Source organism: Nuphar pumila, chromosome 3 (genome assembly GCF_984573655.1).
Source record: "Nuphar pumila chromosome 3, dmNupPumi1.hap1.1, whole genome shotgun sequence".
In the NCBI taxonomy this organism is placed as follows: domain Eukaryota; kingdom Viridiplantae; phylum Streptophyta; class Magnoliopsida; order Nymphaeales; family Nymphaeaceae; genus Nuphar; species Nuphar pumila.
This window is the reverse complement of record NC_143251.1, coordinates 58,317,054-58,344,237: the sequence shown is the minus strand read 5'-3', so window position 1 is coordinate 58,344,237 and position 27,184 is coordinate 58,317,054. Positions and strand designations below refer to the sequence as shown.

The 27,184-nt window shown below is 38.1% G+C and overlaps 1 protein-coding gene across 3 annotated transcripts in view; it reads right to left on the bottom strand.

Annotated features, from left to right (window-relative positions):
- The window catches only part of HEMG2 (Flavin containing amine oxidoreductase family), a 183,774-nt gene extending 161,056 nt beyond the window's left edge, over positions 1-22,718 (bottom strand). Inside the window, exons 1-4 of one of the 3 annotated variants that reach the window (XM_089999521.1) lie at positions 22,495-22,718; positions 20,291-20,330; positions 18,898-19,033; positions 18,553-18,618 (exon numbers count right to left, since the gene is read on the bottom strand). In XM_089999521.1, the coding sequence (XP_089855647.1) occupies positions 18,553-18,618; positions 18,898-19,033; positions 20,291-20,330; positions 22,495-22,531 (279 nt within the window). In that variant the 5' untranslated portion in view covers positions 22,532-22,718. Of the gene's footprint in view, positions 1-18,552; positions 18,619-18,897; positions 19,103-20,290; positions 20,331-22,494 lie in introns of all 3 variants that reach the window. The other 2 variants (XM_089999520.1, XM_089999518.1) reach the window with 2 other exon arrangements.
- Between the last annotated feature and the right edge of the window lie 4,466 nt (positions 22,719-27,184).

Here is a 27,184-nt window from a genome sequence, read left to right as displayed (position 1 = left end):
AGAAGCATATGACAGAGACCAAAATACATACACGAGCAAAGCATATGCACGAAGTGCGGCAACAAGGTAAAGACAAACACATACAAAAGGTAAGTGCAGGAGCAAGCACGACAGCACAAGAAAGTAAAGTACGAAAAGTAAAGCAGAAGCAAGGCCATGGAGCATAAAGCGCGGTGCAACAAGTAAATGCAGGAAGTAAAGTGCAAGAACGTAAAGGAGGACCAGGGTTTGCATCCTGAAGAACAAAGCAGACATAAGCAAGTAAATGCCAGGGCGCGAAGCTCGGGGCAGCAGGAAAGTAAAGTGCGAGAAAGTAAAGAGGACAAGGATCGCGAAACCGCGTCCTTGAGTTAAAAGACATGGAATGTAAAGACAGAAATGGAAAGCCTAGGCACATATAGCGCGGCAGCGACAAAAAGGAAAGTGTGAAAAAGTAAAGAGGACAAGGATCGTGAAACCGCGTCCTTGAAGGTAAAGACATACGTATATATATTATACGTATACATATATCGTCCTCTTTTAGTTATCTTTCTTATTTTAGCATTTATCAGGTCATTGTCCTTTCACGCAAGAATCCCCTACCTTAAGGGGTTGCGGGTCCTCGTACGCATGCAGCGTAGGCAAACAAGAGCTCGAGCCACAGAGGGCGAGCTAGATCCACTGTTCAACGTGGAGAGCTTAGAATGTTAGTATATGTCATACTAGAAACGAGAAGCAAACACAGCGAGGCCTCCTGCCTGTAGGAGGCAGATGCAGAAATTCTGCATCCTGCGGACGGGTGCCAGAGGCAGGGGCCTCAGCCCTGCCTGGCAACAACAACAAAGGCAAGGAGCAGAAGCTCCCTGAAAAAAAAAATTAAAAAAAAGATCGGACCCGGGTCGGGTCCAGACCCGACCCGGATCCAACCCGGGCCAGCCCCTCGAAAACCCTTTTCGAGGGGACTGGCAGCCCACGTCAGGGGGCTTCTCCGGCGACACAGGGGGCGGGCCCTATGTGCGCCCCTTCCCTATTAAAAGACGAGAGGGGAGAGGGGAGGGCCTACGAGCCTCCCCCGACCCCCGACTCTCTCTCTCATCTCTCGTCTCTCTCCCCTCTGATCTCTCTTCCCCCGACTCTATCTCTCTCTCTCTCTTTGCCGACGTCGGCCAACCCCCTTCACGGCGCCACCCTCTCCGGCAAACCCCCCCCCCCCCCCCCTTCACGGTAGCCCAGGTAGCCCCCTCTTTTCCCCCCCTCTTTTTCCCCCTTTTTCCTCCCCCTGATTCGTCGGAAGGCCGGCAAGTGGCCGGCGGCCCCTATCGAGCCTTCCTCCTCCTTTTCTCGACAGGCAAGGGGCTCTGCCCCCTTGCCTTCCTCTTATCTCGACAGGCAAGGGGCTCCGCCCCCTTGCCTTCCTCTTTTTCGACAAGCAAGGGGGCTCCGCCCCCCTTGCTTTCCTCTTCTTAGCAGGCAGGGGGCCGCCCCCTGCCCTTTTAATTTTCTGGCAGGGGCCATGGCCCCTGCCCTTCCCTTTCCACGTAGGGGCCGATGGCCCCTACCCTTCTTCTTAAGAGAGGAGGCAGGAGCCGAAGGCTCCTACCCCACCCCTCGGAAACCAAGCAGGGGCCATTTGGCCCCTGCCCCTCTTTTAACCGACAGGGGCCAAAGGCCCTTGTCTCTTTTTCTGGCGAGCTTTTCTCCCCCTATGCATTCCCTTGGCAGGGGCCTTCGGCCCATGCCCCTTTCTTTAAGAAGGCTGGCAGGAGCCGACAGCTCCTGGCCCTCCTTTTAAAAACCCAGCAAGGGCCTTGAAGGCCCTTGCCCCCTCCTTTTGAAGACTTAGCAGGGGCCAAAGGCCCCTGCCCCTCTTACTATTATCACGGCAGGGGCCGATGGCCCCTGCCCTCCTTTAGATATCCGGCAGGGTCCGATGGCCCCTGCACCCATCTCCTTTTAATGGCATGGGTCATTGGACCCTACCCCGTTCTCTTTCGTAATGGTAGGGGTCGATGACTCGTGCATTGAGTTGCGGAGAAACCGAGCTTTCTCCCTACCTATATTCATTTTATACATGCTAAACTACGTATTTTTGCAGTGTTACGCAATGGAGCCCGTTCGCGCCCCGCGAACTAAACCGACGATCACTTACGTTCGTAGACGACTTCATTCTCGCAATACTCCAAGGTAGGAGAAGTTGCACAAGGACTTAAATAATTAAATCAAGCTTAAATAATTGATGATCGAAAGGACTTAATGATATATTTATATACTTATATGTATATAAGTACACTTTTAAATCAAGGACGCGGTTTCGCGATCCTTGTCCTTTGCTTTCGCATTTCAGTTTGCCGTCGCGCTTTGCGCCCAGGCTTTTACTTTCGTATTTACTGCTTATTGTCTTTTAATTCAAGGACGCGGTTTCGCGGTCCTTATCCTTTGCTTACGCACTTTCTGTTTTTGTTGTTGTCGCGCTTTGCGCCCAGGCTTTTGTTTTCATAGTTACTACTTACTGTCTTTTAATTCAAGGACGCGGTTTCGCGATCCTTGTCCCTTGCTTTCGCAGTTCCTGTTTGCCGTCGCGCTTCGCGCCCAGGCACTTCTTTTTTTCGCATTATTGTCTTTTGTTTTTGCCTTGCCATAGACTCAGTGTACTCGGGAGGAATACATATTCCTCTTTCTACCCGATATGTTTTGGGAGAACCCTTGATCTAGGGGCAAGATCAAGTTCTTAGGTGATGGGTTCATTTGTGAAGCCCATTACCAAAACCAGTGTCGTGACTTACATAGCACCCAGACACTGCGTCATCAGATATCAGATTCGAGAAAATCAGATGCCTTATGTTGGCAAGTTGTGTGTGGTTTCGAAAGATTTGATATGTTAAAATAGTTTTTTTAAAAACATTATATCTTTGCGAAACACACTCCCGAGGCTCCTATTAAGGACCTGTATCCCTTTTCTCGTAAGTGTACTTCTTAAACATGCGAGAGATGTTAGTACTACGACGATTGGATGAGAGAGTCTTATGACCTCGATTAATGCTTAGTGCAGGTTGTTGAAAACACATATAAGAGTGGGATCGCCTTCATAGGCAAGATGCTCGTTTCGGTCTAATAGACCAGAGCATGAAGAATGAGGCAACGGCTAAGAAACCCCGTCGCGCTCAATTCAACCTGGCTTCGTCAAGAGAGAGGACGAAGGGTACCAACTCCGATAGACAGTCCATTTATGGCTTTCAAGAAGGGCAAAAGACCCGTTTTTCCCCAGTCATCGGAGGTTAGGAGGATAGGGGCTACATAAGTTAGTCTAACACTTCTGCAGAAGTTGGATGCATCCCTATCAGGCCTTGGGGACTTACTCTCTCGACCATCGGTCGTCTCCATAGGAATAGGATTCAGTCAGACAACCGAGGTATATTAAAATACTTAACATAATGAACACTCGGCTTGGACTCGACTGTTTCGACTCACGTGTCATGTATGTACTCGCATGGTCGGTTATCAAGTAATAACTAAATTGAGAATGCACACCCTTTTCAGTTTGTTATACTTAGCTTATTCCTCCAGTCTATCTGCTTAGTTTGCTCGTTAATACCTGCTGCATAAATTATCTATGCCTAATTTAGTTCTTTCTGTCTTTGTACTCTCCTGCTAGTTTTTCGCAAAACTAACCCATTTGATGGGTACAGGTGACGATTAGGTGCATCAGGCGATGGCGTAACTGCGAGATGATTTAAGGATCCACTGTTTCTGCTCGTAGTTCTTCTCCTGGACATTTTGGTTTTTGATACGGTTTTCCCTTGAGAAACCCCAAATTTTGTACAAACTTGATACTCTCTTTAAATAGAAGAAATGGTTTCCTAAGTATTATTGCAGATCGTCCATGGTAAATCTTTGTTTTCTCGCTAACGTGCCCAAGGTTGTCAAACTTGTCCTCTTTATTTTAAAAGAAATCGTTTCCGCTGATTTTAAAAATAAACTCTGTAAAGAAAAAGAATTTCCCAACTATTTCAAAGAAATTATAAGGTTCGAAATTTTGGGGCGTTACACTGTCTGCCAAGACAAAGAAAGGCAGGGGAGGGAGCATAGGCTCCCTGCCACACCTGCCACAACAAGGCAAGGTGAACAACCTCTGTCAGAACACAATCACGGACAAGGGCACCGCCCTGCTAGGAACGCAAACAGGCCCCTGCCGGCAGCAAGAACAAGGCAAGGGGGCAAAGCCCCTTGCCGGAAAACAAACACCGAGATGCAGGGGGCAAGCCCCTGCTCGAAAACAGGAAAGGAGGGGGGCTTCGCCCCCTGCCAGCAAAACGCAGAAGGCAGGGGGATAGAACACCCTGCCGAGGAGCAACAGAGGGCAGGGGGGAGCTCAGCCCCCTCTCGGGACAAAAAAAGAAGGGAGGTGACAGGGCTCGATCGGTCCCTGACGACACACCCCGAAAGCCCAAGGTGGTGGCAGGGACTCGGTCCCTGCCGACCCACCAGCATGCCAGGTGGCAAGGAGGGGACAATGAGGAGGGGTGCTCGGCACCCCTCCCCTCCTGGTGGACCCAGAGCCACCCACGATGGTGGCTCTGGTCCACCACCACCAAACAAGAACCAAAAGGGGTGGGGTAGGGGGGCAGAGCCCCCTAACAGAGGATTCAGGAGGAAGGGGGCAGAACCCCTGCCAAAAACAACAAAAAGCGACAGGGAGGTGGAACCCCCCTGCCGATGAGAGGCGATGACAGGGGCACAGCCCCCCTGTCGATCGACCCCTCACAGAGAAGAAAAGAAGCAAAGAAGAAGGGAGGGTTTACCTCCGAAGACGGTAGCAACAGGGGAGTCGCCGGCGGTTGAGGTTGCCGAAAAGGCTCAGAGGGAGCAGCGACAATGCTGTTGCCGACCGCCGACAGCAGCAGACATCAGGTGGCCAGAGGCGGCAGCAGCAGGTCAACGGCCAAGGGAAACGGGAGGCGATGAGGAGAGAAGGGAAGCCGGGGATAGGGTGTCGTCAGAACACGAAGGTCGGCGGCGGCTTCTGCCGCAACCGGGACAAGGGCGGTGGTCGGCGCAGTCGACAGCAGACAGGGGGAGTCCTGGAGCGAAGCTCGGAGGCACGATCGGCAGCTGCTCTGGTCGTTGTTGGCCCCAGGGGAAGCGGCAGAAGCGAAGAGGTGGTGGTGGTGCTCGAATGTCGCCGGACTGAGAGGTGGCGGGACGAAGCTGCTCAGAGGTCGATGTCGGCCTTGATCGTTGGCGTCCTGCGACACAGGGAACAAAGAGGGGAGGATCGCTGGTGTGAGGCGATCGTCGGTGGTTGCAGAGGTGGTTGCCGAAACTCTGAGGTACAACACCGAGGACGAAGAGGGGAGTGCTCGCACCGTCGGGAGGATCGCCGGTCGGAGCTGCTCGTCGGCGTCTCCGATCGCCGGCGGCAGCAAGAGGGGGGCGGAGTAGAGGAGAGAAGAGGGGCGAGGGGTTCTGCCCCTCGCCCTAGACGCCTGTGACTTTTTAAAGTCACAGGCTTCTCGAACGATCGAGAAGTCGGGTCCGAGTTCAGGCTCGGGTCCAGCTCGGATCTGGGTCCAACACAACGGACCGACTTTGACACGTGTCTGATACGTGCAAGGCACGTGTCCGACACGTGTCCGACACGTTTTTTTTTTCACAGGATTTACAATGATTGTCTGATTTGAATATATCACACCTATGTATCATGATTGATGTGTATCATGAATATCTAACTGATTTACTTAGAAAGTATATGTGTGTTTCACATTAGAATGATCAAAATATGATTTGACCTATTGTTTATAAAAATTATAAATGCATATGAAAATGATGCAATGACCTGAATGTTATATATATATATATATATATATATATATATATATATATATATATATATATATATATATATATATATTTGTAAGATGACTTGTATGTCTTAAATGCATATGGATTATGATTTATGAAGTGAGTTAAGGTTGAATGAAATATTAAATGATGGGATGCTTTTAAATGCCTTATGTTTGAATGCTTAAATGGATGACTTATAGGACGTTATCCCCTTGTCTATTACTTGATGATTGATGAATAATACGTGATGTCTTTACTTTTGAATGCCTGATACGTTTTCTTCAAGTTTGGGATTTGTTGCCCTATCAGGCTTTAGCAAGTCTGACCCCGTTTTATGGGAGACATGTAATGCAGGTAAAATATGATGAGTAGTTGAAGTGAAAGATTGGTCGAGCTGCATCCTCGAGGGTTCGCTCTTACCTTACGATCTTAGTAGACATGATCTTTTTGTTTTAAGTACTTGATCATGTAGAGATTGAATCGTTGTCTACTCTTATTTGAAATAGAATTAAAACTCTTCATATTTCAGTCTTATATAGTATGGGGTTTGAAATGTGTATATCATGTACGTCTTGATTTAATTTTTATCTCTTGTGTGACCCCGCCCAAAGTCTTAACTGTTTGAAAAAACCATTTTCGCATTATAAGATTTGACTTATACTGTAACGCCCCAAAATTTTAACCCAGATTTTTCAGGATTTTTTTTTTTTTATGAAACCAACAAATGATTCTAGGATTAAGCATTTCAGAACGATACAGGAAGGTAAAAGCAACCTCACCATTTATTTGTATTCCAATAATAATAGAGTCCAAACAGAGTTTATCACATCATCAGTCTTAAAACAAAAATTGCAATCAAAAAGCAATTAGGACCGCCAGGGAACAAATAGATCCAGTCCTGGTCAGCGCCTCATCCCGCTTCGCTCATGGACTACTCTGTGCCTGAAAATGATAAAAGTTATAGGAATTAGACTACCACGTCTAAGTAGGAAAACTGCAATTATTCTTGCAAGTAGATCATGTGTCAGGTGTGATGTGGGTGTCGTGTTTGAATTTCAGTCTAAACATAAACACATAAGGAATTCGATGCAATAGCAATAATAGACATATATCTGAATAGAAAGGTAGATTATGTAACAGTTATACTTAAGCACAAAAAGCATTTTATACAACTACAACAATTAAGCAAGGTATTAAGCAATTAAAGCAGAACTTACACTAACACGAATAACATCCATAATATGAATTCAATTAACTAATATATACACAGTTTAGGATGTCGTTTCATCATAAGCACCGAACATAATGCATGATGAAAGAGTATGCAATTGTCTCTTTAATGACTCTAACACAGTGATACCTAACTGTTCTAGTTGATGTTTATCTTTTCTTATCCCGCGGGTACACACGGGCCAAGGCAACCATCACAGAAAAGAACGTTCGGGGGTATATTATTCAAAGTTGTTTTATTAAGTCGAACATTCTAACTGTGACTGAAAATCCCAAGGAAGCGGCGAGTGACCGAGAGAAACTCCCAAAGGCCAAAACCAAAACAGGATGCATCCCTAACTTCTGCAGAAGAACATAGAACTACCGCCTAGGACACATTTGGTAGTCCGGGTCCCCCGACTCTGAGGACTGGGACCAACGAGTCGCTTTACGCTCGAAACCAAACACATGTCCTCAGAGTTTTGTACCACTTACCCTCTCCAAGGTAAGCCCGAATCTGAGTGGGTTAATCTTTTCATTTAGTTATTTTCCCGAAGTATGGGGCATTTTTCCAACTTCTTTCTACTATCATAGTAGTAGGATTCTCAACCTTAGTCATTTTACCCAGGTGCATAGAACAGTCCCAGTCATTTGTCATTTTAATTGCATAACCCACCCAAAGTGCTTCGGTGCCTTTAAACCAGTCAAGCACAAAAGTTATTATTTAATTTCCTTACCAATATACTTGAATCAAACCACGTACCTTCATTAGGTACTTAACCCGTATCGCCCCTTGGGCAAGGTTTCCCTAAACCATTTAATTTAAGTTTCTTATCAGTATTACGATCATTATTCTAAATGCTTGGGTACCTTTAAATTGTAAAGTACCACGACCCCGGTACCTTTAAACCAGTCGGTCGCACAAACTCTATGATTAAGTTTTCATCATTTTTTTTCCATAACACACAGGCTAATAGCCCAAATACCCGTATCGGGTAGTCCAATCTGTCTTACCCATTAGGCAAGGCACATGTCTAAAGATTGCAGCGTGCACCAGGTTATGTGTTGAATCAACATCTAATATGTAACAGCTTCTATGTATGCTCAGCATAGTTTTTTTATCATGTAGGGTCTCAATATTGAAATAAAAATTTCCCACAAACATGGTAACTACCAGTATCTTTAATAGTTAACATGAGTTATCATAAGCATGCCATATCTCCCAGCATAATACATAGAGAAAAATAGGCTAACAGGAATTTACCTAGACAAGTTAGGGTTTATATAATAAAATAGTGTCAATCGGCCAGCATAAACATGCTATATTTTACAGGATGAAACTATTAGCATCTGTCAACATAAATTATGTTATGTTTAACATAGGTTTACAGAATAATTTAATCAACATCGGCTGATTATAAACTATGCTAAGTTCAGCATAACTTTACAGAATAAAGTAATCAACATCGGACAATCATAAACTATGATGGTTCAGCATAGCTTTACAGGATAAAACATTCAATCTCGGCTAATCATAAACTATGATAGTTCAGCGTAGCTTTACAGACTAAACCATCAACATTGAGCAATAATGAGAATATCAAGTGGGTGGTCAGAATTAACATGGAAAACTTATAATCACAAAGCAACAGCTGTACCAATCGGCCAGAACTACGGTCTCCTTTCACATTAGTTGATTTTGGAATTTGAGATTTGTACATAGTAGTGTTTCATTAGTTTATGATGACAGTACTTTATTAGTTTATTGTGATGTTTGCATTGACTCATAAATATGATGAATCTAAGTTCCGTACTTCTTAGCTTTTGTACTTCAATTCTAGTTATATCACTAAATGTTATGAAATTATGAAATGTATATATTTTTGTAATATATATAGTATATTTTTACTATATTGAATATAAAATAGAAGTTAACAAAACCTGTAAGTCACTTGACCCGGCTGAGTCCCACTCCCACATTAAAACTGAACAAGTGGAGTCATGACTCAATGGGTTATAGATTGGAACGGATGCAATCGGCCAACGTAAATCAACACAAGCGTGATATATGTTTCAGAATAAGAAAGATATGATCTGTTAACAAGATTTTTCATAAGCCTAATTTGTATTACAACATTACTTATAAAAAAATCAGCATGCGTCATCACAAGCCTGGAAGAAAACCCCTCCAAATTTGGGTTTATCCACTGCTACCTCTAAAGTCATCTTTTTACGAAACTGTGAAACACGGACAGTCCCCTCTTTATTTTTATATATTTTTTTTTCCATAATAATCTGAAACCCCCAAATCGCAGATTTGGGGATTTCGGTTTGGGGTCGACAGCCAACCCCCAAATTGGGGGATCCCCTTGAATAACAAGGAACAGATACAACTGTTTAGGGATTCGAGAATCCCATGACAGAACTAAGCCAAAAATTTATCCCATTCGCATTCCCTCTCTCTTTATTATACGCACCCCCATTTAAATCATTCGGTTTTGGTTTTAGACAACCCGCACCCCACCAAAACCCATGATGAACCTGAAAAAAACAATCACAGAAATCCTACCGTTATCCGGCGAGGGTGTTGCGGCATCCACGAGAGGGGGGTCGATCGGCCTGGACAGCACCACCACCGGCGAGGTTGGCTCTTCACTGCAAGGCCTCGAGCTGCAGCCCGAGATCGGAGGGTGATTCGAAGTTTAGAGAGGTAGAAGAGAGTGAGAGAGAGAATGGGACAGCGAAAGAAGGAGAAGAAAGGGTTCGGGGTCCCCCTTTGTAGGTAGGTGACCTTCCAAAAAGGAAGGAAGCCCGGCGGCTTCGGCTTCCCCCCTCCCCCATTCTCAAAAAAAAATGTTAGGGTTCTGCGGCTTATCGGGGAAGAGGGTTTCCTCCCTCTTCAATTTCATCGGGCGGCCCTCCTATCGCCCCCCCCCCCCTCTTTATCCCTCCCTGTAATAAAAGTTTATTACAGGGAGTGGGTCGGGTCCGGGTCCGACCCTCGACCCGCGATGCTGGATCCTATTTCTATGTGGATCCGGGTAGCGTGAACCACAGTGGATCCGGGTAGCGTGAACCACAGTGGATCCAGGGGTTGGATCCACTAGGGTCCAATAGTGGAAAAAAAAAATCTATTATTACTAGATATTTATTTACATAGTATTACTAAAATACTCAACTATGCCCATATTTTTCTTTTGGATCCGCTAACGGATCCCAGATCCAATTCACGTTAATTAACTAAATATATATATATAGATAATTTCGTTATGCTGCATAAATTTTTGCGGTTATTACATATACTTATCATAAAAAAATTAGTCTCAAAATTTCAATATTGGAAAAATAATGAAGGTTAAAATTTTGGGGGCATTACATTGCCAATGTCTAAATCAGGTTAAGCTCTCATTTTTCAATAATATGGTAACAAAGAAGCAAAAGTCCGTAAAGCCAACTAGAGATGCCACCTTTAGACTCAATCTAACCTCGTAGATGTATTCAGCATGCTTGAATTAGTGAGAAACCACCCTCGGATCATGTTTTTTCGATGAAAAAACATGTTTTTTAGAGTCTGAAAAAATCAGTGCATTTACAACCATTGATTTTTGAATTCCTGGAAAAACCTGTACATAGGTCAGATTCCCAACAAAAACATGTAGATCATATTCATGGGTTATTTGGACCAAAAAATATATAAAAACTAAAAAAATTTGGAGGTTGCTATGTCATTTGCACATACAAACGATTGTAGCAACTATTAATGTTGAAGAGATTATTTACTTTCTAAATGGCATAGTTGTCCTCTTCTTAACTTTTGTATAGTTATGACATTACTTTTGTTGATAAGGGCATTTTGGTCACACTTATTCTTTGTAAAAATGTGTATAAGGTCCGCAAAGAATTAATGAGAAATACTTTTTTTTGCTGCCCTAATACCCTCTCTCTCTCCTTCGACTCTTCTTCTCTCTATCTTCCTATTTTGTTTCTTCTCTATTTTTTACCTCATAAGGACATCTTGGTGGTTCAGAGAGGCCACAATGATGATATGAGGAAGTTGGAATACCATCAGACTGCAAGATGATATCAGAGAAGGTTTATGAAGATCGACCCTTTTCTTTCCATCAAGCCCTCAACATATAAGAACGTCAACATAGTCGGACGACTGGTAAGTATTGAAGGTGTTTGAAGTTGGGTTTTGGACAGTGAACTGTTAACATACATATATATATATATATATATATATATATATATATATATATATATATATATTATGCATGTAATATGAAATACCCATCAGGGTATTTTGGTCATTTACTATTTGTAATAGGGATTGCCTAGTAGGGGCTCTTTTGTAAATTTATCCGTTTATATTTTTTGTTTTTTGTATTAAGTTTTAAAATGTATTCTATATACATATATATATAGAGAGAGAGAGAGATACATATACATATATATTATATATATATATATATGTCTATGTATCTATTTATATATATATATATATATATATATATATATATATATATATATATATATATTTCTTGTAAAACCCTATAAGGGTAAAACTGTCATTTCCTATTTTACGCATATTCCCTTTGGAATATTTTTGTAATTTTTTCCTTTTATTTTTTTCCTTTTTCTTTTCTTTTTCTTTTTGAGCCATTGGGGGGCCCACCATATAGACGTTGGGCCCCTCCAACGATCACAATCGTGACTGTTGGAGGGGCTCGAACGTGTATATGGAGCCCCTCCAAGGTCTCCTCTCTTTTTGTATTATAAATAGGGGTTAACCCCCTTTGTATTCTTTAAGTTTTTGGGAAAAGCTCTTCATTATTCAATAAACATTTTATTTCATTTTATGCTTTCATGCATTTGTGATCTATTCTATGTGTTGTGCCTTTGAGCACACTTATTTCAAGTATTCTTCTTGTGCCTTTGTGCACACGTTACACCTAGTACTTTTTGTGTACTTTGTCTTTTTGAAGACATTTTTACATGGTATCAGAGCTTGGTCTCTAAAAGAATAGATCATGTATTGCCTCATCTCGGTGGTTGTCTCAAAAAGCGTGCTCATACTTCATTCTTGTATTTGGGCTTGGAAAGCTCTTGCAATCCACTTCTAGTGCGACACACTACATCAAGTGAGCTTAAAAGACCCGTTGTGGTAAGCTTCTATTCTTGAAGTCTTGTTTTTTCTCTCATAAGCTTCTCAATGGCAGAAAAAGATTCTCATTTTTCCCTTGGTTTCAAACTTAATGGGTTAAACTATTATGTATGGGCAGGCAATATGAAACCTCACATCAAAGGAAAAAGGACATTGAGGTTACATCCAAGGTACGATCCCAGAGCCCGAACCAAATATCACTATAGTGGAAAAGGGAGAAATAAAAGCTCTTGATGGAGAGGAAAGAACAAAAGCATTTGAAGAATATAGCAAAAAGCATGATGGGAGATAAAAAATTATAAAATTCTCTCATGGGTTTTCTCTTCGGTCGTGACTGTGGATTATTCATTTTTGTTTGAGTTGTTATATAGAAATGAGGATATTTTTAGTGATAATGAATTAACATATAATGATCTTAGTGATAATAAAAATATAGAAGAAAATAACAACTCTTATTATCAATCTATTAATCACCCCATCGAAGAAAGAACCTCTAGTTATCTTATCACCTACACACATAGAGATAAAGATATTTTTAAAAGTGCAATTGAAAAATATAGTGAATCCAATGAGCCTTCCTCCATAAATAATCTAAAACTTAGAAGAACTGAAAGAGTTAGAAGAATTCCTTCTAAATTTATATCTTAAGAATCATTTTCACCTAAATATAGAGCATGTCTTAGTGCTATCCATTCGTATGTTGAACCCAAAAACTTTGAAGAAGCCAAAAAAATTATCGAATGGAGGGAAGCCATGGATAATAAATTTAGAGCTCTTAGAAAAGCTAAAACTTGAGAATTCCAAGATCTTCCCAATGGTAACAAGACAATAGGATGTACATGGGTTTTTAAAGTCAAAACCAAGAGTGATAAATCTCTTGAAAGATATAAAGCTCGCCTAATTGCCAAAGGGTATAGTCAAGAAAATGGAATAGACTACGATAAAACCTTTGCCAACGTTGCGTGTATGGTTATTGTCAGGTGTCTTATTACAATTGCTTCTATTAAAAAGTGAAACATATATAAAATGGATGTCAAAAATGTTTTTTTAAATGGTGATCTAAACGAAAAAGTTTATATTGATGCTCCTCCAAGAATGGATGTTCTTAAAGGTAAAGTTCTTCGATTACGAAAAAACCTCTATGGACTAAAACAAGATCCCAAGGCTTGGTATGATCCAGAGTTACCGGAAGCTTCTTAGGTAAGTGGGAAGCTCGCTTCCCGAAAACTCGCTTCGGAAGCGCGATACTCCTCGCTTTCGAAACTTCATGGGAAGCTTGATTCCCCCACGCTTCTTTTATGCTTCTCATACACATGGTCTATGCATAGTATATACTTTTCTCACGTTTCTTTTCATCTTTTTCATGTATTTTCTCTCACGCTTTTACTCACTTTCCATATATTTCCTTTAAATTGGTAACCATCATTGTTAGATTTTAACAAAAATTTAACTCTTTTACAGAAAAATCATAAAATATAAGAATGATCAATTTTATTTTAGTTTTTATTTGTTTATTGTTTGATTCCATATTGCTTCATTTTTTATTCATATTTCGCTTTTAAATTGAAACTTCGCTTCTCGTTTATCGCTTCTCGCTTCTCGCTTCTCGCTTCTCGCTTCTCGCTTCTCGCTTCTCGCTTCTCGCTTCTCGCTTCCGCTTCCCATATCGTTTCCCGCTTCCGCTTCCTAGTTTGGCAACCTTGGTACGATCGTTTTAACAATTTAATGGTAGAAAATGGATTTACCACATGTTATACTGACACTGCTTTGTTTGTCAAGAAATCTGATGCAGAAATTGTGATCTTGCTATTATATGTAGATGATATGATGATTACAGGTGAAGATGTCAAAGGAATTAAGAGTATTAAATATACATTAAAAGAAAAAATTGAAATGTTAGACTTAAGATTTCTGACATATTTTTGGGGCATTGAAGTTGCTTATTCTCACAGGGGTTATTTTTTGTCTTAGGTCATTGACTGGTCAGAAATTACATATGACAAAATTTGTGAAACTCTTAAAGTAGTAGGATCAAAGATGAAGATTGATGATGGGATTCCTCTAGAAGATCCTACTCCCTACAGGCAACTCATTGGTTGATTGATGTATCTTAGCATTACCAGACTAGATATCTCTCATGCAGTGCATGTTGCGAGTCAATTTCAACATACCCCTACATTAGTTCATATGAGTGTTGTTTTTCGAATTATCAGATATATAAAGGGGTCCATAAATAAGGGAGTATTTCTATCTTTATCTTTTAAGTTAAATTTAATTGCTTGTACTGACTCTGATTGGGGAGGTGACCGAAATAATCGTCACTCCACTAATGGTTTTTGTATCTTTTTATGTGAATCTTTGGTGCCTTAGAGATGCAAGAAACAACAAAAGGTGTCATTGTGTTCTACGGAGGCTGATTACCGAGCCATAGCAACTACAACTATGAAAATTGTTTGGATTCGGCAGTTATTGAAAGATATGGGAGTTTGTGTCCAAGGACCTACAAAGCTATGCTGTGACAACAAAAGTGCAATTTATATGGCAAAGAACCACACTTTTCATGAGTGCACGAAGCATATCAAGATGGACTGCCACTATGTTAAAGAAAAATATCTAAAGAATATCATTAATCTACCTTATGCGACATCAAAATACCAACTGGCAGATTTTTTCACTAAAGCGCTTTGTTCCCCTAGATTCAATTTTCTTCTTGGCAAACTTTCGGTCATCACACCGTAAGTTTGGGGGGGGATGTTAAAATGTATTCTATATGTATATATAGAATACATTTTAACATCCCCCCTCAAATACATATATATATACATATATTATATATATATATATATGTCTATGTATATATAAATATATATTTCTTGTATATTCCCTTTAGAATATGTTTGTAATTTTCCTTTTTCTTTTCTTTTTTTTTCTTTTTCTTTTTCTTTTTCCATTGGAGGGCCCACCATATAGATGTTGGGACCCTCCAACAGTCACAATTATGACCGTTGGAGGGCTCCAACGTCTATATGGAGCCCCTCCAAGGCCTCCTGTCTTTTTGTATTATAAATAGGGGTTAACCCCCTTTGTATTCTTTAAGCTTTTGGGAAAAGCTCTTCATTATTCAATAAACATTTTATTTCATTTTATGCTTTTGTGTATTTGTGATCTATTCTATGTGTTGTGCCTCTAGCCATTGGGCTAGTTCCAACGGCTAGATTTCTAGCCGTTGGGGCTAATCCAATGACTAGCTGGACTAGCCCCTTTTGCTCCTTCTTGTGTCTATTTAAGGGGATCTTCCCCATTGTAAATCTATGCTTTTCTAAGCATATTTGTTCTAATACAACATATATTTTTTACTTGTTGCTCTCTAAGTGTGTGTTTGTGTATCTCCTTTGTGAGATTGTATTAGGCCCATAAATGGCCCTTTGTTTGTTCTTGTGTATCTCCTTTGAGAAATTGTATTTGGCCCATAAGAGGTTCTTTTGCATTTGTGCACTCTTGCAGCCCTTAGAGGCAATCCTTGTATTCTTTTTGGCCTCATTACATGGTATCATATGCTTGGGCGTTTGGAACTTGTGGATTCAAGACTGTATTCACGTGAAGATTTGGGTGCTCATGTGCAAGCCTCTTCATGGATCTTGAGAGCTTATGTATTCAAGATCGTGTTCATGTGAAGGTTCGGGTGATTTTGTGCAAGTCTCTTTGTGGATCTTCATCAACTTCTCTCTCTCTCTCTCTTCCGCTTCTTCTCCAATAGCCAATAAAGAAGTTGTCACCGTTGTTCCTATCAAATTTGATGGGAGAAACTAGAATATGTGGGTCACCGCAATGAAGAGGATTCTTATAGGCAAGAAATTGTGGCAATATGTTGATGGTTCAGCCTCAGAACCTCAACCTATTCTCACTAAAAACACTATAAGAGAGAACGGGGAACCTAAGGAAAAAAATCTCAAGGGAGTTGAGAGAGAAAAAACTTTGCTTGAATACAAGAAAGCCTATAAAGAAAGGGAAGTGGGTCATGCTAAGGTCTTTTCTCCATTTATGGGAAGCATGCATGAAGAACCAGAGTTACTGAAAGCTTCTGAGGTAGGTAGGAAGCGTGCTTCCCAGAAACTCGCTTCGGAAGCGCGATACTCCTCGCTTCTGAAACTTCATGAGAATCTCGATTGTATAATTACTAAATTTAGCACATGGCATCAATGACACTTATATAAGTATTCAACTATACATAATTGCTAATATTTATGATTAAAAACATATGATTCTTTATAACAAGTATTCCTTTATGAGAATTACACATTAAAACCACAACATACACAACAAAAAACACATAAGAAGCATGTGGATCGGTGGTCCTGAACCGGTGACCTAGTTAGGGTCTGATCTGGGTTGACTTGGGCGATTCCCGAGTCGACTTGCCAGGTTTGCCAAATATGGGAAGAACCCCGGTTGGGTGCAAGTGGGTGTACACACTCAAATATAAGGTAGATGGATCCATTGAGAGGTACAAGGCACGTTTGGTGGCTAAGGGATACAATCAATCCTATGGTGTAGACTATTAAGAAACATTTGCTCATGTAGTTAAATTGACATATATTAGAATTCTAATTAGCTTGGCAGCTCATAAAGGATGGGAGCTACACCAACTTAACATAAAAAATGCATTCCTTCAAGGCAATTTGAATGAGGAGATATATATGAGCTTTCCTCTAGGGTTCAATTTATCCAACAAAAAGGATGAAATGTGCAAGCTAAAGAAATTCATATATGGATTAAAGTAGTCATCTAGAGCTTGGTTTGAGAAATTTAGTACAACTATCACTTAGTTTGGCTATATAAAAAATACTTGTGATCATACTTGTTTCATGAAAGGAGAAGAGAAACTATCAATCTTAATTATTTATGTTGATGATATTGTGATTGCAGGAGACAATGAAGAGGAAATTCAGAAACTCAAAAGGTACTTGCATGAGGTGTTTGATATCAAGGACCTTGGCCCCTTGCATTATTTATGGGAAATTGAAGTGTTGAGATCCAAGAACGGTATATTATTCTCACAGAGAAAATATGTGCTTGATGTGTTGGATGAAGAAGGGATGCTTGGGTGTAAAGTTGAGGATACACCTATAAAACCAAATCACAAGGTGGGATTATATAATTGAAGATGTAGGGAGATATCAAAGATTGGTGGGAAAATTTATATATCTCACCATCAAGAGACCAAACATTGCTTATTTTGTGAGTAGGTTTATGCATGCCCCTATAAAAGCTCATATGGATATTGTGTATCGTATGTTTAGATATTTGAAACAGAATCTAGGAAAGGGAATTTTGTATGCCAATTATGGTCACTTTGGTATTCAGATGTATGTAGATACTGATTGGGCGGAAGCTATTGATGATAGAAGATCTACTTTAGGCTATTGTGCTTTGGTAGGTGAAAATCTAGTTTCATGAAAAAGAAAGAAACAAACTGTTGTAGCCAGATCAAGTGCAGAAGTTGAATATAGGGCCATGACACAAGGTATTTGTGAAGGATTATGGTTAAGATTATTGCATTTGGAGTTGAAATTTGAGTTGAATTCACCTATCTCTTTATTCTGTGACAATAAGGCTGCCATTCAAATAGCATCAAATCCAGTTTACAATGAAAGAACCTAACACATTGAGATGGATTGTCATTTTATAACGGAGAAAGTTGGGGCAAAGTTCTTCTCTCTTTGTCACATTCGCACTCAACTTCAACTAGCACATATTTTCACTAAGGGTGTAAATGAATCAAGATTGTAGGATATTAATTGAAAGTTGGGGATGTTTGATAGATTTTCCCCAACTTGAGGGGGAGTGTTGAAGAAATTTTTTACTTTGCAAAGGGCATAGTTGTCCTCCTCTTAACTTTTGTATAATGATGACCTTCCTTTTGTTTATAAGGGCATTCTGGTAACAACACTTATTGTTTGTAAAAATGTGTACAATGAGTACTTTTTTCTTGCTGCCCTAATATATCTCTCTATTGTTCGACTCTTCTTCTTCTCTCCTCTATCTTCCTATTCCATTTTTCTTCTTCTATTTTTTACCTCAACAGGACATCACGGTGGTTAAGGGAGGCCACAATGGTGATGTGAGGAATACCATCAGATTGCAAGAATTAACCCATTGGAAAAAGTTCTTATTTATGAGAAAATACATATGCAAACTAAAGCATAATGCACAGAAACATGTTACAACATTTTGCAATCAGGCATGTGCAAATACACAACACACTTCCCACTATTAAAATCAGTGTCCACAATTATGCAATGTAAGTGTCAGCTGCACACAACAAAGCATGGTAATCAAAATTGCATGTAATCTCATACAAATTGTTGCTTTTCTCGTAGGCCTAGATCATCAATCAATCTTCCGACTCCAGGATCACTCTCTGTCTGCACAAGAATCAAACAAAACAAACACCAATGAAAGAACCATCTAGCACGTTTAAGATCATTTTGACTTGAGACTTTGAATGCCAGAAAGGTAGCATGAAAAACTGTTAAATCCTGCACTACTATTTCTTAGGAGGGAACGGAGCATCAGTTATGGCTTGTAAACAATAAACCACAGTGTAGAAAAGTTAAACTCTAAAACCCCATTTCTCATGGGGAGAAAGAAAAGATAATAAATGAAATAGTATAATGCATCAGTTATGGCTTCCAAAAACTAACCATGGTATTTGCTCCCTCCTCCCAAATAATAGTCTCCTCTGAATTGGTTTTGATTTTACCTCCAGCTCGCTGATCAGATTCAAACAGAGTCACCCTCAAGCCTTGTGACTTAAGTCGATATGCAGCCACAAGCCCGCTTGGAGACATTCACAAAGTTGAAGAGTTATTTCACACACAGAGAGAGAGAGAGAGAGCAAGTCAACCCCTAAAGCATTGCAAGTTACAACAAACACTTTTAGACAAAAGCAATTTGTACAAAAGAAGAAAAACTAAGCACTATGATAGTATTATGGATCAATTGATTAAGAATAATCATAAATGGAAAGGTGGTATCTATCAAATAGCTATTTTATGCATCTTTAACAGCCTTTTCCCCTTCTTTTTAGGAGCTCGGAAACAAAAAGTTTCAGTGCAAGAAGAGAAATAGAAGAATGGGGAGTAAGAAGTCACACTGAGCAAATAAACAAATTCAAAAGAAACAAAACAGGGAAAAGAACATGGGCATGGTGCAAGAGGATCAATCTACAGTAGGTACTAAACCAGAAATCCACAAAGTAGAATCAAGGAAACTAACTCTCCATAATGGAGTCCTAAACTGAATTTGGTAATTCAATCAGAAATTAAACTAGCATGAGATGAATAATTGAACATTAAGTGATTCAATGTCTGCAAACCTAAGAGACATTGAACTAAGGCACCACAGAATCACCCAAGACTTTCATTCCTACTATTTACCAGTTTTACCTATAATTCTTGTTCACCATCCTTACTGTAAAAATTGTTGTGAATCTACATGCAAGGGAGGATCCCACAATTTGGTAATGCCTCTGCAATCACCCAGTAGACCATGCATTATCACTCAAAGATGATAAGGATTTAACATACTCCACAATAAAGCTTCTATTGCTAATTGCCTGCAACGGTGGACACTCATTGGACATCTTTGATATAGGAAGAGGCACGCAAAAAAAGTGTACTTAAAACTGGGGGTTCAACATAATGAATGCTGTTGAAATTATTTGTCATTCAAGTAATATTGTGTGGGCTGTTTGACAGTTGCTTGAGCTGCAAAGGAGACTGCCAGAATATAAAGCAATTTAGAGAAGGTGGGACCCAATAGATTGTATTCACTTTTTACCTAATATTTCAACTAATGATGCGATCTGATTACTTTTTGTGGTGGCTATGACATATAGCAACGTGAAACATCTAAAGAAGCAGGATCAAGAGTATGAAGATGCTAATCATCCAAAATGCCTTAAAATGAACTGAAAGATGTTCCATTGAGATCCCATTGCTTTTCAATGTCCCTTCATAGATTTGTTTATTTCAATCAGAAAATGTCAAAGTATAGAAGTAGATAGGCCTCACCAAGAATTAGTGTTTCACATACCTAATGCCAGCTCCAACAACAGCTACAGATTTTGCTGAACCTGCAAATCAAACAAACAAAGATTGCCTTGAAGTTCAAGGATTCCATGGAAGATTTTAAATTTTGTTATTTCTGGTCAAAGCCAGCGTTGCGTGCAAATGCGGATTCAAGAAAGAAATGTAAATGAATCTGTGTGAAGGCAACACAAAAAAAAATCTCAAAATACAGAAGGCTCATTGACCATCATACTCATAATTTAGACACATGTTATGATTTCCAGCATAAAAGTGATAAATGTAAAAGATAACCAAGGTGCACTACAAATTATGACCTTGTGCAGGCCATCTTAACACGATTTTAACACCCTGTCAAAATAATCTGCATATTACTCTGTTCGCAATTAAATTAGATGAAGAGATTGGACACCAAAATCACAAGATTTTGAGCACCATATGCATCGGCTCAACTCTGAAGTGCAGTTTATATGGATTTTTACAGAGAAAACATTATGTAACTAATTTCTTTATTTTTGATAGCTACTGCATTATTGCTTGAATATTCTTATGAAGTAATATGTGTTTGCTCTATGTTCAAAATGTCAATGTATGATTGACATGTACAGTGTGAAGCATACCAACTACCATCACTAAACAAACCAAGAGAATGTATAGGATGTCCTAACAAATAAATGTCAAACCCAAAAAACTAGGGAAGGCAAATTAAAGTACTTAGTTGAACTTCCAAGATATACAATGAATAATGCTAGAGACTGTACAAGCAATTTCATATTGCCCACCCATGATTTGCAAACCAAAATCTAGTCATACAACATAGGTTGTAAACATAGTGACAGCAATTTCTCATACGGTTTCTATCAAGAAAAACTCTAAAAATACAATATCTAGAAGAAAAAAAGGTGTAATAGCTACAAAACTAAAACGATTTATGAAAACGTTGAAAAAATGCTATATTATACACAATGGTCTTTCTATGTTCACAATATCATGCCTTGAGTAGACTTGAGATCTTGATGATGTTTTCAAAAGAAAATCTAGTTATACAACATAGGTTGTAAACATCATGACAACAGTTTCTCATATGGTTTTTATCAAGAAAAACTCTAAAACTACAATATCTAGGGGAAAAAAAGGTGTAATAGCTATAAATTTAAAACGATTTATGAAAATGTTGTCATATTAGAAAAAATGCTGTATTAGACACAATGGTCTTTCTATGCTCAAAATATCATGCCTTGAGTAAAGCCAATTTTCAGAAAAGACTTGAAGATCTTGATGATGTGTTCCCCCATGGTGGTAGAATTGGCCACTATTTTTTTTTACCTATTCAGCCAGAAATCATATGAAACTACAAATATGTACGAGTATTTAAATTATTTCAAGTACAACATCCTCGCCAACAAAGGTTTGAGCGAGTTTTTGCATAAGAATTTCAAGTCGCTGTGAATTGCAACCAATGCTCACATTCTCTTCTAGGGGATTATATGCCATTTGTTCGGAGCTGCATCTCCCAACTTCTTCAAACTCCTTTCCGAAAGTACAATTCCAACATATCAAACATTCCTACAAACTTGGCCATCAGCATTTTTATCAAATAAACTCTCTCAATTAGAAATTTGTCTATGGCCCAATATGATACCCACATTTCCACATATCATTAAAACAAATTCACCCTAAAATTTGAAAAACCATAGAAAGATGACCCTCCGATGGTCTAACTAAATTCAAGCAATATCTCAGTGCATTTAACTTGCCATAAGATGACAATCTATTAATTCTCCTGTATGAAACACCTACCCAAACCCCAACCTTTCCCACACTAAAACAAAGTCAGACTACGCACACCAGTGCAGAAAAAGCATTCCGACGGTAACGAAGTAAACTCAATGACCCAGAAAGAAAAAAAAATCAGAATCGTGAGATCCAATCTCATCATGAAGTGAATGCGTAATCGAATATTTACTCTATGGGATTCCTCAAGCAACCAAGTATAAATTATCACTCAAAAACAAGTCAAGAACCGAAAAAACTTATTATTTTACAAACGAGATTTTGAATACAAAGATATCAATGATTCGACGTTCCGTGTTTGCGATCGAACATGTTCGAGATTCCCAAACGGAGAACAGAACAGGTTGGGATTCTAACGAGAATGCAACTGTATCCAGTTGGGGAACTTTTCATGAAGGAGAGAGAGAGAGAGATTACGGTGAGTTCCGTCAGTAGGATTCGCGCTCGACGCCATTGCCGGAGGGAATTTGCTTCCTTCTGCTTCCGATTGGCTCGCTCTTTTCCCTTTCTATCAGGTTCAGACTTCAGAGGATAACGAGGGAAAACAAAGGGAGCAAAGTCAGCTTTTTAACCTTGATAAGTACTCAAAGATCAAGCTCTGGCTGGTATGCTGCCATTTGTGTATGAAGGTTATGTTCCGAGTCAACGTCATGGTTGGTGGGGTTTTCCTAAAAAAAAAAATATTGGGTACAATCTAGACTACTCTAGTCTCTAGCTAAATGTCATGATTTTCATAGCGGGTAGAAGGTGTGGATCGGTGAGATCATGCAAAAAGATGCGTCGAATCCTACGAAAAATGTTTTTTCAATATAAGGTAGGTGGTTTATGTTTTTCTTGCAAGAACGGAATTCTTGGCATGAATTTCAATAATTTTTCATGAGTTTAGGCCATGACCAGACCCTCATAATCGTGGGTTTGAACTAGATCTAAAGATCCATAATAAAAGAATGATTTCTCCAAAGAAAAACCCTCTTGAAAATTGGCTTTTTCATAAAAAACGATTTCTCAGAAAAGAAATTTATAAAATTTGTAAATACTTGAATTGTGTTATGATTTTCTAGCAAGTATCAATTTGTATTGGTAGGATATGTTGTTGTAGACCTTCTGTAATTTTTTTGTGAATTTCTATAGTCAAAATCTTGAGATATTATGATTTTGGCAATATCGGGTTTTTCAGAAAAGAATTTGGTAAATTTAGAAAGAATATGGATTTTGTGGTTAGATTCTTGCAATATTTGATGGTTTTTTATAGATTATGATTAGGTAGATATTTTATGTTTTTTGTAATTTTTTAAATATTATTTCATGTATATTACCTGTTTTAGTTAATTTATTGTGTATTTTGCCAAAAATATTCTTGAAAAAATAAAGCATATGCGAGATGGGCATACTTTTTCGGCCAAAAGGCTGAAGAAAAATATAATTTATCTCAGATAGAATATGTTAGGTCTACCTATGTATTTTATGGTATTTTTTTTTTAAATATGCAAGAAAAATTATGGGTGTACGGATTCGGGTGACTCAGTTTGGTCCAACCCAAATGCTTAGATCCGGAATTTCAGGTTTTTGGCCTGCCCTCCGACCAGTAAAGCGTTTATATCTCTCTCATTCAAAAAAGTTTTGATGAGCGGTTTATTGCTTTGGAAAACTAACAAAATTTTGCATCTATTGTGAAATTTTGAGCTATATTTATGGATTGAGCACGAACCTATGATAGTCAAAATAGAATATGGCATGTATGTAGTAAAACATTCATAACTCCCTCATAGGGAGGAATTTTTATAAACTATTTGTGGCTACGGAAATCTGCAAAAAAAATCTATATACTGTGAAAATATGAGCTTTGTTAACCGAATATACAATTTTTTGTAAGCTCTGTAACAGTCCAACAGAGTTATTGGTTTCATAAATCAAGACCGATCTTTAGACCGAGGGTCGACCTATGCATAGTTTGCATATTTTTATGTAAATTTTTTCATTTTGAATAGCATGAAAAATATGAATAAGTTTGTAAGTCTGATCATATGAAAAAACTTATATGAATATGCCTATGACCTGAATATTTAATAAAGCCTATACATTAAGATCAAGGATCAAAGGGTCCAATGAATGCAACTTTATGTTTTAAATTTTGAATATGTGTTGGTTGCAAGTATGTTTATGTTATGATGATGATATGAATGTTTTACTGAGATGGATGCTCATATTCATATTCGTATTCTTTATTGCATTGGCCATGTACATGCAAATGTGTTAGTTGAAGTATAAAAATGAATAAGATTTTCGTTTACAGAGATGCTGAAAGTTTACGTTACAAGTATGAGTAAGTAAAATTTTCAGTGCTTTATAAGAATGCATCCATGGCCCATAAAGTGGCTCAAGTTTTGATGTTGCATAAAAAAACTAAGTATGTAATCAAGTAATCATGTGATATTAAAACTCAAGATACTTGTTGAGAGAGTGACAGGTGGTATAAAACTTCATGGGGTAAATTTGTTTCGATCACAAAGGGTTGCTTCTCTCCTCCCATGATTTTATGAGAAACCCTTTGTATTAGACTGTAACGTAAAGGATATAAGGTACTCATGAGAAAAACTGGTGAATCGGGTTGAAAGGTGTTGTGAATCTCTCTCGTATTAACGTCCTTCACTCCGTCCTGGTGAATGGACTTGGCCAAGCTAAAGTCACCCCTATATGTAAAACACATCCTGAGTCATGGTTCTAATCTGGGAATATAAGCCCGTGTCTTATCAGCAAGGCTAAAAAATGATAACTTAAAATGTATGTAAATTAGTTAGGCATTGTATGCATTATTTAACAAAGAAAATATAATTAAAGATAAGAATATATGCACATATTGAAGGGCTTCTGCATATGATAAGTCATGCATATTAACTGCTCATGCATTTTATTTCTTGAATGTATGAATTGATGCTCTCTTGTTAAATTTATAAATTTTGAACATGCAGGATTAGTTGTGTAATATTTTGAGTTAATTCCAAATACTAAACTAAGAATTTTTTATTAAAATTTATGCTTTGAATTTCTGTCTTACAAGCTTAGCATATTTCACTCTACTCAGACATGTTTTGTCTGACCCTATATAGTTCAATATTTTTTTAGGTTATGAAGAATAGCTTAAATGCGAAGGCGGAAAGTTGCGACAGGAACCGAGTTTGTCTTTTCTTTGGATTTACAAGATTTTCTAGACTCTAATTTATTATTTGATTATTATGTCAATGAATAAAAGTAATTAATATTTTAAATGATTATGGACCTTGATTTTATGCATGGCGAGATTTATTTATTTTAAGTTCCCACAACCATATGGTTATGCATAAATACGAAAAGTAGCATGCCAACTTTTAGACCCGATGAGTTTTTTCCGCTGTTATTTGCTAAAATATTTAAAGGTTTTAAAAATAAAAAAAATTCCACCATTTTTTGGGTTATAAAAATTTGGGTGTTACAAACTTGGTATCAGATCATAAGAAAATAATGGCTCGAAGCTCATCCATCCGACCACCATCGTTGTAAGTATGTTTTATTTTAGTTTAGTTTGATGATATGTTATGCTGAAAAACTTGTTTCCTTTGTTGATGGTTGTAAGATTTACGTAGCCGTTGTTCTTTACATACTTGAAGCATGCATGATTTGATTATTTTGATTTCCAGTAACTTTAAACATATTCTTGATCTGTTATTTATGTTTTTATGGTTGAAGAACCCATTTCTTGAATAAAAAAAACCTAAATAATGAGTTTTTCTTAAAAATGATTTTGAGAAACATACACAATTAGGGATTTGTAATTATTTCATATTAGATCTAATCATAATACGATTCTTTATGATATTATTTATGTATAAACCTGTATTAAGTTAGATTAAACAAAAAATAATTAGATTCTAAAGGTTTTATAATCTTAAAAAGGGGTTTTACAAAATCATTTTATGAGAAACCTAAAACTATGATGTGTGATGATTTTTTCCCAACCAGTTTCAGAAAAAAATTGATAACTCTATGAATACCTGTCTGAAAAATCCAAATAAAAATACTAAGATCATCTACACATCTTGATCAATTTAGAATCTTATTTTGCTCATTTTGGATCTGTATAGATGCTAATATGTATGTTTTAACATAGCCCCAATTTCTGGATCTATTTAAAGGATGATTTCAACCCATCCTTGATAAACATTATAAATGCCTATGAAAAACAACTATAAATATTTATTAAAAATTTTGGATGAATCTTAATACCTAATATCAGTTTGTGTAAAAAAGGGTTTTATAAAAAACATTCTCCATAAATTTTAAGAAATACATTAATCTGATTAAAATCCTGTAGATTACAGATTCTGGACCAAAACTCTATCAGAATAGGGTTTCATAAAAGAATTTTAATTATTTATATATTTAATATTTTTTTGAATGATTTATTGGGTTATATTCTTGACAGGTACAGGTAACCACGATAAAATTACCATGATTTTTATCATTGTTCTACTATTCTTGGTAGATTTCATAAAATCGGGTTATCAAATATCCAAATTTGTTTTAGCAACTTATACTTGTTTTTAATTAACAACATGTTAGAGACTTGTGATTTTAAAATATTTTGGACATGTATTGAATATTGTCAGTGACTATATATCATATTACGCCAAGAGTAATGAGTTAAACATATGATAAGATCTGATTATGATGTTTATGTGAATCATATGTGTAATACATGACTCATTTTGCATTGTCTTGCAAATTTATTATTCCAATTGATTCTAAAGGCGTACTTAAATGAGATATAAATTGTTTGGACTTATATGTCTTGTTTGCTTGAGAAATATATGCGTATAATGTATGCTGAGATTGTCAATAAGATTTTGATGTACCTTTTTTTATACAATTATATCTAAGGTGATATATTGATTTATATTGTAAAATAACATATATATGACATTCATCTTGTGTGCATAACTCGAACAATGTAGGAGTTACGTATGTTGAGGTTTAGTTGTTTCGTATTATGACATATGCATGTTTACGTATACATGCATAGAACTCGTGTTTTGTTTACGCATGCTTCGAGGTTTAATTTACGAAAATACAA